At 49.3% G+C, this 18,916-nt stretch overlaps 1 protein-coding gene across 1 annotated transcript in view; it reads left to right on the forward strand.

The window, feature by feature from the left end:
- The window catches only part of ADAMTS3 (ADAM metallopeptidase with thrombospondin type 1 motif 3), a 102,844-nt gene that overhangs the window by 34,272 nt on the left and 49,656 nt on the right, over positions 1-18,916 (forward strand). The window contains exons 3-6 of the mRNA XM_015412345.1: positions 6,575-6,774; positions 13,774-13,857; positions 16,576-16,732; positions 18,463-18,568. Of these exons, the coding sequence (XP_015267831.1) occupies positions 6,575-6,774; positions 13,774-13,857; positions 16,576-16,732; positions 18,463-18,568 (547 nt within the window). The remainder of the gene's footprint in view (positions 1-6,574; positions 6,775-13,773; positions 13,858-16,575; positions 16,733-18,462; positions 18,569-18,916) is intronic.

Genomic DNA, 18,916 nt, shown 5'->3' on the forward strand with positions numbered 1-18,916 from the left:
CAGTGGAACTGCAAGGCCGGCGGGAGTGCAAGGAAGCCCCACAAAGGCCCTCCCTGGCCCCAGGCAGGCAGGGGTGGGGAGAAGCAGGGAGGAAGCAACTTACCTTCCCTCTTCTCCTGCCTCCTCCTGGCTGAATGAGGGCCGGAAGCGGGGTGGCCGGAAGCAGGGGGCGGGGCTTCATCATGTGCCCCACCCCCCGTACCTCACCCGGGGGAACTGCTATCCCCCGCGAACCCCCCCGAAATGACCTCTGGGGAGGCCAAATAATGAAACTGAAGCTCAAAGACTTTGGCCACCCAATGAGAGGGGAGCACTCACTGGAGAAGACCCTGATGCTGGGAAAGACTGGAGGTCAAAGAAGACGGGGACGGCAAAGGATGAGATGGTTAGACAGTGTCATCGATGCAACAAACATGAAATTGAGCCAACTTCAGAGGACGGTGGAAGACAGGAAGGCCTGGCGTGATCTGGTCCATGGGGTCGCGAAGAGTCGGACTCGACTGTGCGACTGAACAACAACAACAACAACAACAACAACAAGTTGACGTCTCTCCTCCTATCGCCATCCTCTGTCCCCAATCATGGAGAAATGAGATCAGCCGCTTCAAGACTCTGATGGACCGATGGACTCATTCAGTATAAGGCAGCTTCGTGTGTGTGTGTGTGTGTCCCTTAATACTTTAATAATGAGCTGGCAGATTATAATGAAGCATATGGTTTCGCCGGTCAGTGCCTTCGTCCCGAAATATATTCGGCAGCTGCACAAAATTTCTCTCTGTGTATGTGTATCTCTCTCTCGCGCTTTCTGCACGACTTGATTCTCATATTCTTATATTTCATTAAAGCTATCCATGTATGTCAACCCTGCCTTTCACCCTGCCAACTGAGGAACTAGCTGAATATCCGGGGAAAGAAATTGCTCCGCGCTGCCCTTTCCCCTCTTGTGTACACAACTCACACAAAAAGGAGGATTCTCCACTTTCTCCCCTAACCACGAAACCACTTATTTAAAGAGGGAAACGGCAGCCAAACCAGAGGGCCCCCGGGTGGAGCAGACGGCTCTTTCTTCTCCCCTGACCTCCCTATTCAGATGCTTCCATTCATGCAGCGGGCATAATGACATGATGCCATGGCTTGTATATTTCCATTGGATGTGGCACTCCAGCAGCCCTTGCCAGGAGGAGCAATTTTTAGAAAGTGGAGCCAGGGTATGAATTTCCCACTTGTACACGATCACAGCCTGTGCATTCTTGAGCATGAAAGGAGCCGGAGGTCAAATCGTGGGGCTTGTTTGCAAGGCCTGGTTTCGCACCCGCAGAAGCGACGGCTCGCAACGCGAGGGAAGTCTCCCCGCTTGATGTGGGGAAGACGGACAGAGTTATTTATGCATCGTCGTGTTCTTGAGCGGGATCCAGGAGGGAGAGAGGATTCCCAGCTAATGGGCCAGGAGCTGGAGCCACACAAGTATCACGTGCAACCTCGTTCTCAGATTTGAGTCCAGTAGGGGCTGTGGCTCAGTGGAAGAGTCTCTGCTTTGGCATGCAGAAGGTCCCAGGTTCACCTCCAGTTACAGGTCCAGGCAGGAGGTGATGTGAAAGACCTCAGCCTGAGACCCCTAGTTCGAGCAGACAGTACTGACTTTGATGGACCGATGGTCTCGTTCGGTATAAGGCAGCTTCATGCTGCTGCTGGCGGTGGGGTCATAGAGCAGCAAGATGTTCAGGCTTTCAACAGTCAAAGTTCCCTTTGTCAGATCTTGCTGGTCTCTAAGGTGCTACCGGAGTCAAATCAACCTGTTCTACTGGAGATCAATACAGCTACCCTCTGAAACTATCATTCTCAGTGCTTCTGTCCTGTACTCCATGGGTTGCCCCGCACCAGAAATTAACAGTCCAGCAAAACACCATGGTGATGAAGTCCGGTTGAAAACAACAGAACCGGGGTACAGTCACAATTTCTCAGACTGATAGAACTTAGTTGTGACGAATTTTTACTGGCTGTATGCAATGTTCCCTCTAAGCTGTGGAGTCTCATGAGCAAAAATTCTACTTTGTGAGCTACTGGCATTAAAGTTGTGAGCGGGAGAATTAGCTCCTGCATAAATTTGTTTGCTCTGGAGCCCTCCTCCCTGAGCCAAGACAAAAATGTGTGAGCCAGAGGCTAAAAAACTATGAGCTAGCTCACACTAACTCAGCTTAGAGGGAACACTGGCTGTATGTATAGGAGCTGCGGTGGCTCAAGTGGTTAAGACGCTGAGCTGCAGGCTGCGGAAGGTTGGTAGTTCAGCAGTTCGAGACCCGAGTGTGCCGCATGACGGAGTGAGCTCCCATCTCTCGTTCCAGCTCCTGCCAACCTAGCAGTTCGAAAGCAAGAAATTGCAAGTAGATAAATAGGGACCACTTCGGTGGGAAGGTAACAGCGTTCCGTGCTTTCTCTTTTTAGTCTCCACAAGCTGGACCGGAAAATAAGCCTCCACAGGTAGGGATTCTTTTCCTTCCATGAAAATTTGCCACTTCCATTTTTGAACAAGACTAATTCCTCGATTTCTCTCTCTTAGCCTTCTCCATATCAACCAGAAAATGAACCTCAAGGAGTACGTATTCCTATCTACCAAGAGATTTGCCTTTCCGTATTACTCAAAAAAAAATTCAAGTAACTTCTGCCTTTTCTCTTTTTAGCCCCCTCAGGGAGAACCACAAAACGAGTCTTCTCAAGTAAGTAGTCCTTCCTTCCAAGAAAACTTGCATCTTTGGTCCTGAAGCAGAGTAATACCTCATTTTTCTCTTTTAGCCTTCTTCACCGGAAAATCAACCTCAGGTAGTATATATACTGCCCTTCCAAGAGTTTTGTATTTGGCATATTACTCTCAAAATGCAAATAACCTTCTTTCCCTTTAGCCTACTCAGAGAGAACCAGAAGGGGAATCTCAGCAGGTCAGTATTCCTTCCTTCCAAAAAATCTTGCATCTCTCTCTCTCTCTTTATTTATATATCTTCTCTTCTAGCCTTCTTCACCAGAAAAGCAACCTCAGGTAGTATATATACTGTCCTTCCTGTTGGATCCCCAGGCATTCGAAATAACTCCACGTTTGATTCAAAGCAAGGTTTATTTCAAAGCGATGGTTCAAGCAGGAACAAGGACATTGTTAGGAATGACTACCAATACACAGGGATAACATAATAAAGGGATTTGAACCAGGTTAGGGCCAATGAGCTCAGTTCCCGCTGGCGGGAATAGAACTTGGAAATGCGCGCCCATTTCATGGGAACGTAACAGTTCAGTACAATCAACACAGGTTCAGTTCACAGGGGAGATACCCATAACAAGCTGAGCAAAGCACCGACTCCCACCACCAGCTGCATGACCTTGGCCAGTTCCGCAAAGTACAAAGAAGCATAATGAAGCTACAGGAGCTAGGGGGGGGAGGAAGAGCCCAAGACGTGTTAAACAGGTAACACCAGATACAATGGCAGCTAGCTGACAATGGCTCACTCACAACTTTAATGCTGGTAGCTCACAAAGTAGAATTTTTGCTTACAAGACTCCACAGCTTAGAGGGAACATTGAGATTCCCAACACTTATTACGCCATTGAGAAATGGATGGGGGATCAGGATTTTTCCAGGAGGCAGCAATGGAGAGCCGCGCTGTGGCTATTAGTGTGGCGGCTAGCTCGGAAATCACTTCTTGGTCATTAATGGTGTGCGTCGAGTTAAGTAGCAGTATAGCCGGGTCCAGTGGAATGTCTTCTGATGTTATTTATTTCTCCCAGAATTTGGGACCAGAAGGCTTGTAGAACTGAGCATGGCCACCAGCAGTGATAAAAGTCACTGGTGGACCCACAACCTTTCCAACACTTAGAGCTATTATGTGGATGCATGCGTTGCAGCCTAGCTGGGGAGAGATACCATCTGGTTATAGTTTTGAAAAATCGTAATCTTATATTGAAGATCCTCGATTTGTATTGCTGCAACCTGCATTGTCTACCTGGTCAGACAGGTCAACCACTAAAATGGACTGGGCCAGTGTGGAAAGGAGGGGGGCACCAAGACTGGCCAGCGCTTAGGGCACCAGTGAGCCTTCATCCGCCCCTGCTCGCCTGACTAAAATGCCCCCGGGCAAATGAGAGAGAACTGTGATTTCAATTTGCAAAGGACAAAGACGGTCCTTTCGATATGCGGCAAGAGGCGTTGATTTCACTTGCGGTACTCCGCCAGGGCAACCGCGGGGACTGCAATACGCTGCAGCATTTCCTGTGAAAAAAGCCTGAAGCATCTGGAACTTTTCAGTTTAGGAACTTTTCAGTTTAGACTGCCCTAAGCGCTGGCCAGTCTTGGTGCCCCCCTCCTTTCCACTCTGGGAGGTCGTGAGAGAGATTTATAAACTTACCCACGAGGTGGAGAGAGTGGACAAAGATAACTTTTCTCCCTCTCCCAAAATACTAGCATTCAAGGGCATCCTGTGAAGCTGATTGGACAAAAGGAAATACTTCTTTACCTGACAAGTGATTAAAATGTGGAATTCTCTGCCAGAGGATGTAGTGATGGCCACGAGAATAGACAGCTTTAAAAGGGGATGAGATAGATTTATGGAGGAGAGGTTTGTCAGCAGCGACTAGCCATGGTGGCTTAGGGGAACCTCCACAATCAGAGGCAGCCAACTTCTGAATCGCAGTGCCAGAAGGCAGTATCAAGGCAAGGCCTTGGCCTCTATGCACTGCTGTTGGCCCTCCAGAGGAACAGGCCACTGCGTGAGACAGGATGCTGGACTAGCTATTCAAGGGTGATAGCTAGCTTGGCCGAGGGAGGCCAAGCTAGCTATCACCAGGGCCGGAGCCTTTTCAGTGGCGGCCCCTACCTGGTGGAATGAGCTCCCGGAGGAGATCAGGGCCCTGTGGGACCTTTTGCAGTTCCACAGGGCCTGTAAGACGGAGCTCTTCCACCAGGCATTTAATTAGGGGCCACCGCTACTGCAGGCCGTTACTGCAGGCCCCTATTGCAGGCCGTTACTGCAGAGCTTGGTCTGTGGTTTTAACATCTAACTGATTATGAGCAGAAACATCGTGGAACATCTGGGCAGTGGAAATTTACTCTAGCAATATACCATCTAGGTTAATTTAACAGCCGCCAGCACTTTGTATTTATAAAGTTTTTTATTGTATGGTTAAATATTGTGTAACGTTGATGTATTTATGCTTTTATGGAAGCCGCCCTGAGCCCGCTTGCGGGGAGGGCGGGGTATAAATTCGATAATAAATAAACAAATAAACTAGATGGACCCCTGGTCCCTTGTATGGCCGTGGCCCCACCCCCAGCGTGCCTGGCGTCATAACGTCACTTCCCTGTGATGCGCATGCTGGGGCGGGGTTCCCACCGGGGCCCGATTCCCTGGCGGGGAACGGGCCTCTGGGGCGGGGGGGTTTCCGCCCCCCAGGGGGCCTTGGGAGCCGTCAAAGGGCCGCTTAAGTGATTAGTGAACACGTGAAGCCGCCTTGTACTGAAATCAGACCTTTGGGCTATCAAAGTCATGTTTGTCTACTCAGACTGGCACCAGCTCTCCATTTGAGCTATCAAAGTCAGGTTTGTCTACTCGACTGGCAGCAGCTCTCCAGGGTCTCAGTCTCAAGTCTTTCACGTCACCTACTCCCTGATTGCCCTGATCTGAATAGCCCAAGGTAGCCCAATCTCAGATCTCAGAAGTTAAGCAGGGTCAGCCTCGGTCAGTATTTAGATGGGAGACCACCAAGGAAGCCCAGGGTTGCTAGGCAGAGGCAGGCAATGGTAAACGTCATCTGAACCTCTCTTGCCTTGAAAACCCTACAGGGTCACCTACCTTTGCAACTTGATGCCCCCTTCCCAAAAAACCTGCCTTTATCCTTTTAACTGGAGATGCTGGGGACTGAACCTGGGACCTTCTGCGTACCCAACAAATGCTCTGCTACTGAGCCATGGGTCTCCTTAAGGAATGTCAGGCAAATTATTGGCTCTGAAGGAATTGGTATGCTGAGTGCAAGCCTACTTTTTCCATGTCTTCACCCCATGTTGTCCCAGGAACATCCACATGGAGTAGGAACTGGGTATGGACTGAAGCAAACGGACAGCTAGCCAATCTCAAATTGTGCCTGATTGAAACCAGGGACGCCAAACATAGATCAAATGTGGTTGAATAGATTTAAGACACCCAGTTCCACATAGATCGCACTGTAGGTTCACTTTAGAGGGAGGCTGTTTTTAGAACGGCATGACCCCTTGGAAGTCAAATCCTCCTCAAACAGTGTACCACCCCTCTCCTCGTATATTTATGCTTTGCAAGATAGCCAGAGGATTTGGTTGGGGTCCCCACCAGATTCAGTCTGGGGCCCAGAAGCCAAACATCTGGAGGTCATTCAGCAGCATAGTGCAGATAGTCAAAACTATTTCCAGACTAAACTTGTGGGTTTCAACCGACCCTAATCCGGTTGAGTAGGCACGGCCTGAAACCAAACGAATTAACAAAGGAAACATGGAATCCCTTGGAAAACAATTGCCCAAGTCGAATACTAGTAACAGAATATTTCATTATTTGTTTCTCCGCAGAGTCTGATTTCGGAGGCCTACAGAATCTGGAGTCCACTTACGCGAGCATAGTGGAACATCTCAATGACACGCTGAGGCAACGGAGACACGCCGGGGATGACGACTACAACATCGAAGTGCTTCTCGGGGTGGACGACTCGGTTGTCCGGTTCCATGGCAAAGAACACGTTCAGAACTACCTCCTCACCCTGATGAATATTGTGAGTGAGTTTCCGCAGTGCTTGTGGATGGCGGGTGCAGGTGTGGACTCACAACTCACTTCTTTATGGCAGAGGTGCAGTTAGCTATCCCTCCGCCCACTTGATTATTATTGATTTGATTTATAGACCCCCCCTCCCCCAAAGGGCTCAAGGCGGTGCACAACATTCCATAAATACATATATGAATCAATCAGTAGTAGTTAAATTCAGTTTAAAACTGTTAAACTATTAAAAACGATACAATACAGATTGCAACTAGTTCAGATGGCATTGGATACCAATTTATGCCCTTTCCCCTGAAGGGGAGGGGGGAGTAAGGGAGGCCAGGCTCAATGGCAGACCACGGCTGTCCCCAACCATTGGCCTGGTGGAATATCTCTGACTTACAGGCCATGCGGAACGGCACCAAGCCCCACAGGGCACAGATGCCCCAGAAAGTCGGACCAGCACCAATGGGTTGGGATTAAATCAAAAGAGTTTTCAGCTAAAAATTAGGAAGAACTTCCTGACAGAGCAGTTCCTCAATGGGACAGGCTTCCTCAGGAGATGGTGGGCTCTCCTTCTTTGGAGGTTTTCAGACAGAGGCTGGATGGCCATCGGACAGCAATGCTGATTCTGTGAACTTAGGCAGATCACGAGAGGGAGGGCAGGAAGGTTTGCCCCAGTGCTTAGTTCCCGTGGCCCTTTCTTACACGCCCAGGGAAATGCTGATCGCCGCTTTGGGGTCAGGAAGTCGTTTTTCTCCAGGCCACTTTGGCCGGGGATCCTGGAGGTTTTTTGTCATCTTCTGGGCATGGAAAAGGGGTCACTGCGGGTGTGGAGGGGGGGGGGTATTTGTGCAATTCCTGCATTGTGCAGGGGGTTGGCCAAGACAACCTTGGAGGTTCCTTTCAGCGCTATGATTCTGTGTCCCTAGGCAGAGAGATTAGAATTGGGGTGTGGTCCCAATGGGGTATTTTCCAGATTTTGATGCGGAAGGCCTGTCTGCTTCTCCAATATCTGTCCTTGTTACCCACCAGAGAACCCAATGCCACACTTTAGACTTACCTTGTAAGCAGTGTTCCCTCTAAGCTGAGATAGTGTGAGCTAGCTCATAGTTTTTTAGCCTGCGGCTCACACATTTTTGTCTTAGCTCAGAAAGGAGGGCTCCAGAGCAAACTAATTTATGCAGTATCCAAATTGCTCACTCACAACTTTGTTGCCAGTAGCTTATGAAGTCAAATTTTTGCTCACAAGGTTCCATAGCTTGGAGGGAACATTGCTTGTAAGCAGGGGTCGTTTCGTAGAAAAAGAGCTAGGGGAACTCATTAGCATAACTCATTAGCATATGCCACACCCCCTGACATCATTGGAAGTGTGTCATAAGGCCACACCCCCTGACATCACCAGAAGTGTGTCATAAGGCCACACACCCCGCCCCCAATGGTCCCGGCCACCGCCGGCCTTGCAGCTCCACTGCTGAGCCCCATGAGGGGCCCGGCGGTGGACCTGCAAGGCCGGCGGGAGTGCAAGGAAGCCCCGCGAAGGCCCTCCCTGGCCCCAGGCAGGTAGGGGTGGGAAGAGGCAGGGAGGAAGCAACTTACCCTCCCTCTTCTCCTGCCTCCTCCTGGCTGAATGAGGGCCGGAAGCGGGGCGGCTGGAAGCAGGGGCGGGGCTTCGTCATGTGCCCTGCCCCCCGTACCTCACCCGGGGGAACTGCGTTCCCCTGCGATTCCCCCCCAAATGACCTCTGGACCTCAGTTTTGGGCACCACAATTTAAGAAGGATATAGACAAGCTAGAACGTGTCCAGAGGAGGGCAACGAAGATGGTAAGGGGTCTGGAGATCAAATCCTGTGAGGAAAGGTTGAAGAAGCTGGGCATGTTTAGCCTGGAGATGAGACGACTGAGAGGTGATATGATAACCAGGGCTTTTTTTTGTAGAAAAAGCCCAGCAGGAACTCATTAGCATAATAGGCTACACCCAACAGCATAGACTCATTAGCATATTAGGCCACACCCCTGACAGCACAGCTCCCTCCCAGGATCAGCTTCCCCAGAGAACCCAGGGAACCCCAGGAGGGGAGGCAGTTTAAACTGCCTCCCCTCCCTGGATCAGCTTATTCAGCAGGCCTGGAAGAGTCCATCCCAACTGAATCTGTTTCCACATCAGCACTTTATTTATTTATTCAATTTATACCCCGCTCTCCCCGCCAAGGCGGTGGACAAGCCTAAAAATGGTATTCCGATCCCCTAGCACGTATTAGAGCTGCCGGAAGCAACTGGGGGAGGGGGGATCCAGATTGGAGATCCAGTGCTGGAGTGGTTAAATTCTCCCCTTTTTTGTTACCCTGATCAAAAATGTATTTATTTCTTTACATTATTTATATTCCCCCTTTCTCACTGGGACTCAATGTCCCAGTGCAGAGAGCAAATCAATACAATCAACAGGATGGGACCTTCAATAAGCAACTGAATAGGATTTGGATTGTAGAACCAGCCAGAAATCTAGAAGACAGAACTGGAGCAAAGCATAAGTGTTAACACGACACATTCAGGGGTGTCAAACGTGTGGCCCGGGGGCCAGATGAGGCCCCCGGAGGGCTTCTATCAGGCCCGCAGGGGAACTGGCTGTCTCCTGCTTCTTCTTCCAGTTCTGCTGCTGCTGCGTCATCGTAGGTTTGCAGCTTACAGATACACACCTGAACAGCAGACTCAAGATTGCAACTGCACAGACATTTTGATGCAATAATTCAGAGCAAGAGGTCTCAGTTATCAGAGACCACTAAATAAACAAATATTGCAAGAGTGCTACTGGTTTAAGCATGTTTTTATTTTAAGTAAAAAAAAATTTGTGTTTGTGTCCTTTATAAAGTTTATATCTCCACTACCTGGCATTATGTTTTATGGCACACATGGCCCGGCCCAACAAGGTCTCATTTATGTCAGATCCGGCCCTCCTTACAAACGAGTTCGACACCCCTGCATTAAATGATGTAAAATTAAATAGTAGGATCCAACTTACAGCAAACTATGCTCACGGTCCCCCATAATTTATCCAAGTAACTTTGTGAATCATTTTGTAACCGTGCTGTCCTATTGCCCACCTGTGTTCCCTCTAAGCTGTGGAGTTCCCTCTAAGCTGTGGAGCTCTACTTTGTGAGCTACTGGCATTAAAGTTGTGAGCAGGTAATTTGGCTGCTGCATAAATTAGTTTGCTCTGGAGCCATCCTTCCTGAGCTAAGAAAAAAATGTGTGAGCCAGAAGCTAAAGAACTGTGAGCTAGCTCACACTCACTCGGCTTACAGTGAGTAATTCTTGAATAATTCAGTTTTGCAGATAAGATCTCATGGATTCTTTTTTTCAGCTTTGTCGAAGGATTTGAACCCAAGTCCCGAGAGTCACTTTTGCTCTAGCCCCAAGAATCTGCTCCCAGACACAAATCCGCTTTTCTGGATCAGAGCCGATGTATTTGAAGAGTATTCTTTAGGTTGATTGTCTCTTGACTTAGAACCTGGGTGTTTAGCCGTGCAAATTAATCTCCTGCATTGCCTTTTAGATACGATAATAACGCTTCCATTTGGGAGTATTGACTTTCAACACTAATGCACTTTACTCTGCAAACTGCTGAGCCAACTTTTCTTTTTTTATTACTGAAGCAGATCTGGAGTAAAATGATGTCTCTCCTTCTTTTAAAAAAGAGCACACCGCCATCTGCTGTTAATACAGAGTACATCCAAGGACTAGTATTTACATGATACTGGACGAGATATATTATTTCCTCTGGTGATCTCCTGAAACACTCCTTTAAAATGTCTAATTTCATCCTGTCCAGCATTTTAAATCCCCGGAGCTTCCTGATGGCATACTCGTCTCAGAGTCTCAGCAACCCTGGAAGGCTTAAATGTCAAGCCCTACAGAGAAAGGTGCCGCCCAGAGATGGCTGATAATTCGTCATATCGGGCTGGATCCCCCCCTATTTGTACTGCTAACAGTACCTCCTTCTCCCTGCACAAGATGCCCTCCCCTTTCCCTCCTTAGGAGAAGAAGCCTTATGCAGGAGATCCACAGGATCTAACGCCCTGCGTCTTCCAATTGAGACATAGTCCTTGAGTGATAAGAACTCCCTTTTTAATGTTATCCTTCAGATTCCCAGTGTTCCTAAGTGCCATGCTGGAGAGCACTTCTCTTTTCTAATTGGTAACTAATAGGTGATCTGTCAGGAGATAAAAGGAAGTCCTTCTTCACCCAAAGAGTGATTAACACATAGAATTCACTGCCACAGGAGGTGGCGGCGACTACAACCATGGACGGCTTTAAGAGGGAATTGGATAAACATATGGAGCAGCGGTCCATCAGTGGCTATTAGCCACAAGGTATAGATAGGAACTCTCGGTCTGGGGCAAGTGATGCTCTATATTCTTGGTGCTTGGGGGGACAACAGAGGGAGGTCTTCTAGTGTCCTGGCCCCACCGCTGGACCTCCTGATGGCCCCTGGTATTTTTGGCCACTGTGTGACAGCGTGTTGGACTGGATGGGCCATTGGCCTGATCCAACATTGGCTTCTCTGATGTTCTTACGTTCTTATTTTATTTTATTTCTTTATTTTTATTTATACGCCGCCTTTATCGCTGGGACTCCAGGTGGATCGTACAGAATGAGTCAGTACAATCCACGGGACGGGACTAAGTTAATTAATTAATTAATTATCGTATGGCATTGTGTGTCGAGTAGCCAGGAGATTCTAAGGTTGGCAGCTGGAAGTTCTAGCTCTTTTAGCGTTATGCTCCACTAGGTGGCGACATTCAAGAAACGATACAATAGGATTCGGGTTGTAGAACCAACCCGAAGACTAAAGAGAGAACTGAAACAAAGTAAGTATTAACATTACATGTTAAATGATGCAGGATTACACAGTAGGACCCAGACTACAGCAAGCTGTACGCAGATGTATAGATCGCAATCCCTAATGATTTGTCCAAGTAACTTTGCAAATCATTTTTGTACAGCGCTACCCTATTGTCCACATAGAAAAGCCCCCTTGAATAATTCAGTTTTGCATAGTTTGTGGAAAGTCGGGAGAATGGAGGCCTTCCTGACCCTCTCAGGCAGGCCATTCCACAAAGCGGGCGTCACAATACGAAAGCACACGTATGGGCAGTTATCGATTTTGTCCCTCTGACTGAAGATGGGAGGGTTTGAAACCAGGACCTTCCGCATGCCAAGCATGTCCTCTTCCCCTGAGCGATGGCCTCTGACCACTGGCACCTTCGCCTCTCACCACCTGTTGTACCCCGTGAAGCCACCCTCGGACAGCAGATATGCTCCGTGTTCCCTGTAAGCTGAGTTAGTGTGAGTTAGCCCACAGTTTTTTAGCCTCGGGCTCTCACATTTTTTGGCTTAGCTCAGGAAGGATGGTTCCAGGGCAAGCTCATTTATGCAGCAGCCAGATCGCTCGCTCACAGCTTTAATGCCAGTCGCTCACCAAGTAGAATTTTTGCTCACAGGACTCCACAGCTTAGAGGGAGCATTGTGGAGCGGGTTTAGTTAAATGATTCTCCAGCCAGGGCCGGCTCACCCACTAGGTGAACTAGGCAGTCACCTAGAGCGCCGGGCCCTGGATGGGGTGCCGAACTGTGCCTCCCCCCCCGCCAGAAGCCCGTGTGCTATTGCTGCTCCCAGCCACGTGGAATGGGGGGCGCGAAAGGGGAGCGCAAGGCCACCTCGCCTTCCCCCTCCACCTGGGGTCGGCTTTTGTAAATCCAAATGTGGGGTGTTTTGGTTTGGGTGCCCAGAAACCTCGCCGTCTCCTCCTTGCTCACCTAAAGGGGGAGAGAAGTAGGACTTCCTTCTCTCCAGGAGGTTGGCAACCCCATAATTGGGTGCGCGGGCACGTCAGAAGGTAGCCCCGCCTAGGGTGCAAAAAACCCTCGGGCCGGCCCTGTCTCCAGCATGTCTCCCACTAGATGGCAGCTTTCTCCTTTGCGGATAACCAGTCTCAGTTACAGAGCATGAGAAGGACTTTGTGAGCGAAAGAGGGAAATCGATGTTTCTGCCGCTTTAAAAAGGATCGATTCTTCATAGACTTCAAAACCTCCCAGAGATGAAGCTCCTAAAGACTTTAGCAAGTCACGTGTCTTAGAGAAATTGATTACCCACCGGAATGTAGAAGGAGCTCTTGACTCGTTGGGTCTCCAGTGGCAGCTTGCGCCAGACAGCAATCTTTCTCTGGTTATTAAGTTAGGGAGATGATAGATGATTGATAGATGATAGATAATGGATGGATGCAGGGCTATTTTTGGGCAGGAACACACAGGAACGGAGTTCCGGCTGGCTTCAGAGTTGGCCACGCCCACTACAGCCAAAACCTCTGCATGTGCGTGGCTACAGAGGGAAGGCCTGGAGAGCGACCCCCCTAGTGACTCTGAGGCAGGGGGGCCGGGGGGGTCCTGGAAGGATTGGTGAGGCATTTAAATGCCTCCCCATGCCTTCCCTGGCCTGTCCAAGGGCCGTCTTGCCCGGGTTCCCTCAGCCATGGGAATGAAGTTTAAACTGCCTCCCTCCCCTTCAAGGGGGGGCTTGCCCGGGCAAGCCAAAGGAAGGCATGGGGGTGTGGTCTAATACACTAATAAGCTGTGCTGTCAGGGGTGTGGCCTATTATGCTAATGAGTTCCTGCTGGGCTATTTCTACAAAAATTGCCCTGGATGGATGGATGGATGGATGGAGATTTCTTCTGGCCATGAAAGGGACAGAGAAGACCCAGAGGGTTCCTTGCCACATGGTTGGGAGGATCAGTATCGAGCCTTTTGCGTACAGCGCAGAGTGGACTCGTTTGGAAAAGGCAACTCAAGGAAGAAACAAGCTCCGGAGTGAATTATTCTTGTAATTCTTTTAGACTCTCTCTGCCTCTTGGTACGTAAGCCCCACGTTGAGGACCCAACTGTGTGTTTTCCTTCTGAACCGAATAATTATTTATCAGGGTTCCCCCCCCCCTCTCTCACGTTTCTCTTCATTTCTCAGGTGAATGAAATTTACCATGACGAATCCTTGGGGGTCCACATCAACGTGGTGCTGGTGCGCATGATGATGCTAGGCTACGCCAAGGTAAATGAACCAGACGGACAGTTCATGCCCCTCTCTCACCTTCTCCTTCTGATCGATCTTGCAGGAAGGCTGGGTGGGCGGAAGAACCAGTTCATTGATGTCAGTAAGGGCTCGCAGATAATAATTACAGTTGCACTTGACCGCACATGTAAATTTGGTAAATTTCCAGGCCTCCCGTGCAAAACACTAGAGAGTGTGTGTGTCCAAATGAATTTGGGGGTGAACTGTCAGTAGGCGCTCAGGACAGACACACCCTGCATGGGGCAAAGCGTGGCCAATTATAGAGCAAGATGCTACCTCGGGACATGATGATGTGATTGCCCTCTAGAACAATGTGCAGGTGGGATTAATGCCAGGTGAGACGGTGTGCAAGGGAAGTCTGAATGGTGTTCCCAAGGATGAACAGAACTGGGGAAACTCATGATGTGTCCAAATGAATTTGGGGGTGAACTGTCAATAGGCGCTCAGGACAGACACACCCTGCATGGGGCAGAGCGTGGCCAATTATAGGGCAAAATGCTACCTCGGGACATGATGATGCGATTGCCCCCTAGAATAATGTGCAGGTGGGATTAACGCCAGGTTAGACGGTGTGCAGGGGAAGTCTGAATGGTGTTCCCAGGGATAAGCAGATTGGGGAAACTCATGATGTTTTGCATGCGTACATAGCTATTGGCTGCTTAATGACCCTCTGTTGTTTGAACAGGAAGCTGCTGGGGTGGGGTAGAAGGTGTTAAGTGGTCTTGAATAGTGCATAATTATGGTAAATGGGTTCAGGACAGGTTCCTGCCCGGTGGGATACTGATTAGTAAGGTGAAGCAATGTCTTCTCCGTTATTGCCGTCGTGCACGGTTTCAGCGTGGGAACGGGGGTAATTAGCAGGCAAACCCATGACTTTACACCTTACAGAATCCCTACCCAGATGTGTCTCTGACCTGTGGTTGCTGGCATCCATTTTGTGGGACACCAGAACCATTTTGCAGACCTGGCAATACCCAGAGCGTGTGATTTTTGGGGTGCTGTTAAAATGAAGGGTGGTTGGATTTACTCCTTTCAGGTGCCAAACTCTCCCTTAAAAAAAAAAGCAGGAGGAGGGGTCTGGGGCTAATACCCTGCATAGGACGGGCTATGGCTCAGTGGTAGACCATCTACTTGGTACACAGAAGGTCCCTATATGGTCAGGGACTTGTCTACCTGAGGGACCGCCTTTCCCCGTATGTTCTTCAGAGAGCACTGAGATCTGGGATGCAACATCGCCTGACCCTTCCTGGCCTTAAAGAGGCCAGGTTGACAACAGCTAGGTCTAGAGCATCTTCGCTAGCTGCACCAGCATATTGGAACGAGCTCCCCAGTGAGATCCAGGCCCTGCGAGATCTCCAGCAATTTCGCAGGGCCGTGAAGACAGAGCTTTTCCGCCAGGCATACCAGTGAGAGCGATGGTATGCCAGCCAAGCCTGCCGACCTCCGAAGACATGTATTTTGTATAAGTAGTTAGCAATGTGGTCGAGGTCCAGTCGTAATGATTTACCGAACCGCTTTTACTTATATTTATTGTATCTGTGTAAGTTGTTTTATGGATTAATGTTTTATCTATGTTGGTTTTATTAATGTTGTGAGCCGCCCTGAGCCGCTTTGGTGGAAGGGCGGGATAAAAGTTGAATAAATAAATAAATAATTAAATAAATAAAATCCCCAGCATCTCCAGTCAAGGATTGTGGCCGCGGGTGATGTGAAAGACCTCCACCTGAAAAACCTGGAGAGTTGCTGACCATCTGAATAGACAGTTATGGAACTTAATGGACCAATGGACCACTCTTCACCCAAAGAGTGATTAGCACATGGAATTCACTGCCATGGGAGGTGGTGGCAGCTACAAGCATGGGCAGCTTCAAGAGGGAATTAGATAAGCATATGGAGCAGAGGTCCATCAGTGGCTATTGGCCACAAGGTATAGATAGGGACTCTGGGGCAATTGATGCTCTGTAGTCTTGGTCCTTGGGGGGGGGCAACAGTGGGAGGGCTTCTAGTGCCCTGGCCCCACTGCTGGACCTCCTGATGGCACCTGGTATTTCTGGCCACTGTGTGACACAGGGTGTTGCACTGGATGGGCCATTGGCCTGATCCAGCATTGGCTTCTCTTATGTTCTTAAGGGTCTGATTCAGAATAAGGCAGCTTCAGGTGCATTCACGTGTGCTTCCTTCTCTGCTTCCCACCCACCTTTGAGCCAGTTTGGTGTCGTGGTTAAGTGCGCGGACTCTAATCTGGGAGAACCGGGTTTGATTCCCCACTCCTCCACTTGCAGCTGCTGGATGACCTTGGGCAAGCCATAGTTCTAGCACAGCTGTTCTCGAAAAAGAGCAGTTTCTGTCAGAGCTCTCTCAGCCCCAGCTACCTCACAGGGTGTCTGTGGTGGGGAGGGGAAGGGAAAGGAGATTGTAAGCCGGTCTGAGAAGAGTAGTGAAGGGCGGGGTATAAATCCAATCTCCTCCTCCTCCTCCTTTGCAGAGGGGTTGTGGTTCCATTGGTAGAGGCTCTGCTTGGAATGCAGAAGGGCCTAGGTTCAGTTCCCAGCATCTCCAGTTAAGGATCAGGCAGCAGGTGATGCGAAAGATCTCCACCAGTCTGAGCAGACAGTACCAACCTTGATGGGCCAATAGCACGATTCAGTACAAGGCAGCTTCCTGTTCTACTCTGACTTATGCACTGCATTGTCTTAGTCCATCAGCCTAATTGAGCGAGGGAATCCATCCAGGAGCCTGGAGAACGTTTGCCGCTGGGCGTACCAGCAACAGCGGGCAGACCCGAAGCATTCTGAGCACCACGACCATGCCATCTTTCTGACCAGGCAAGATTTTGGACCAGCTGGAATGCAAGGTACTACAGTCGAGACCGTACGTTATACCGATTCAGACAGCCGTTGCATTAATCTGCAGATCGTTTTTGCTTCCGGTTTTTTTTATGGCTAAAAGCCAAGGGATATCCCGTGCGTGGATCCAAAAATCCGCAAAAACGGGTCCAGCCCGGGCTACTCTACACACGTCTGCAAATCCATAGGAATCCCTGGGTTTGCACAGAAATCAGATAAGAGGAGGATAATAAACCCAAAACAGAAACAACAGTCTCTTTGCCGATAGATTCATACCTCGGCGGGGAGGGCGGGGTATAAATCGAATTAAAAAAAAATATATAATATAATATACGAACCTCACACACATAAAAAGAAAATGGCGATTAATCAGCAGGTGGCAAGAGGAAAATCGCACAGGGAGATAGAACCTAAGTTGTCAGAGGGAAAACCGGGCAGCAGGAAGCGGCTTTTGAGGAGGTTCGATTTACATCAGTGTAAGTAGTCAGCGTACAGGCAGGCAATGGCAAACCAGCCGCTTGTCTCCTGCCTTGGAAATGGTACGGGGTCTCCGTAAATCAGCTGCAGTCTGTTGGTGCTTTCCACCACCAAGTAATCAGTGGACATCCCACATCATTCACACCTCATTTCATTTTCTCTGTCCATTACGTCGCTGTAGCATCGTAGGATACAGCTACAAAGAACTGGTACCCAGACTGCTAGGGGAACACAAGAAGCAAAAGTCATACAGTCAGCTTTGGAAGGGTTCTTCTATGAAGTCCCCAGAAAGGACACTGGACCCTTGGTCTGATCCGACAGGGCTGTCCTTATATTCTTGTAAATACCTGTCAAAATCTAAAGCAGAATGTTGGGGGGGGGGGTATTTGCTTTGTGAGAGCCAGTTTGGTGTAGTGGTTAAGAGTGCGGACTCTAATCTGGGAGAACCAGGTTTGATTCCCCACTCCTCCACTTACAGCTCCTGGCAAGACCTTGGCTCAATCACAAGTTCTCTCAGAGCTGTTCTTTCAAGGGCAGTTCTCAAAAGAGCTCCCTCAGCCCCACCTACCTCACAAGCAGTGTGCCCTCCAAGCTGAGTGAGTGTGAGCTAGCTCACAGTTTTTTTTTAGCCTCTGGCTCACACATTTTTGTCTTAGCTCTGGAAGGGATGGCTCCAGAACAAACTAATGTATGCAGGAGCCAAACACTCTGAGACTCCAAGTGAAGGACGGGGTATAAATCCAATCTCCTCCTCCTCCTCTTCTTCTTCCTCCTCTTCTTCTTCTTCTTCTTCCTCCTTCTCCTCCTCCTCCTCTTCTTCTCCTTATTCCTCCTCCTCCTCCTTCTTCTTCTTCTTCTTGTGTCATGCCCCTGATTTTTGGCAGCATTGTGGCTTGGATCCTGCGAATGAGTTCTGTGTGTGCTAGATAGTCGTTGCCATGGAGTGTTCTTCCTAGCACTTGTTTGAAAACCATTGAAGACCAGTGGTCTTGCTAGGACGGGGCCCAGAGTTCTCCCAGAATCACAGCTGACCTCCAGACGACAGAGATCAGTTTCCCTGGAGGAAATGGCTGCTTTGGAGGGCGGACTCTATGGTACCACAGCCCCGCTGACCTCTCTAAGCACCGCCCCCAAATCTCCAGGAATTTCCTCCACTGGCATTTAGGGGAAATGGGAAGGAATATCAACTTGTTTCAATCTCTGTTGTGCTGTCAAAAGACAGTGATTTCAAGTAATCACCCCACTTTCACTCTTCCGCCAGGTTATGCTCCGGTTACCGGCATGTGTCACCCCGTCAGAAGCTGCACGCTCAACCACGAAGATGGGTTCTCTTCAGCTTTTGTGGTCGCCCATGAAACTGGACACGTGTAAGTCTGGCAGTAAAATAAGGGCCGTCAACTCAAACTTGGTGCAGAGGAGTCCTAGCAGAGTTATCGGACCTTCCCAGTTGCCAACCAAAAGACAGGATGGCCGTGTTGGAGATGGTGATGATCTCCTACCCGGCCATCCTGTCTTTTGGTTGGCAACTGGGAAGGTCCGATGACCTTGCTGGATCGGGGATCCAACTCAGTATAAGGTGGCTCTCATAGGTTCATGTGACCATGACATAGGTAAGTCCTGAAGTCTTTATGGGGCCAAGCTCTATTTCAAGCCGAGGATGGTAAACGTTTGGAGAACCAAAGAACAAATTGTTCAGGCGGCTTACATATATATAT

The sequence above is a fragment of the Gekko japonicus genome, unplaced genomic scaffold, assembly GCF_001447785.1.
Source record: "Gekko japonicus isolate JY-2015 unplaced genomic scaffold, Gekko_japonicus_V1.1 scaffold3861, whole genome shotgun sequence".
Lineage (NCBI taxonomy): Eukaryota > Metazoa > Chordata > Lepidosauria > Squamata > Gekkonidae > Gekko > Gekko japonicus.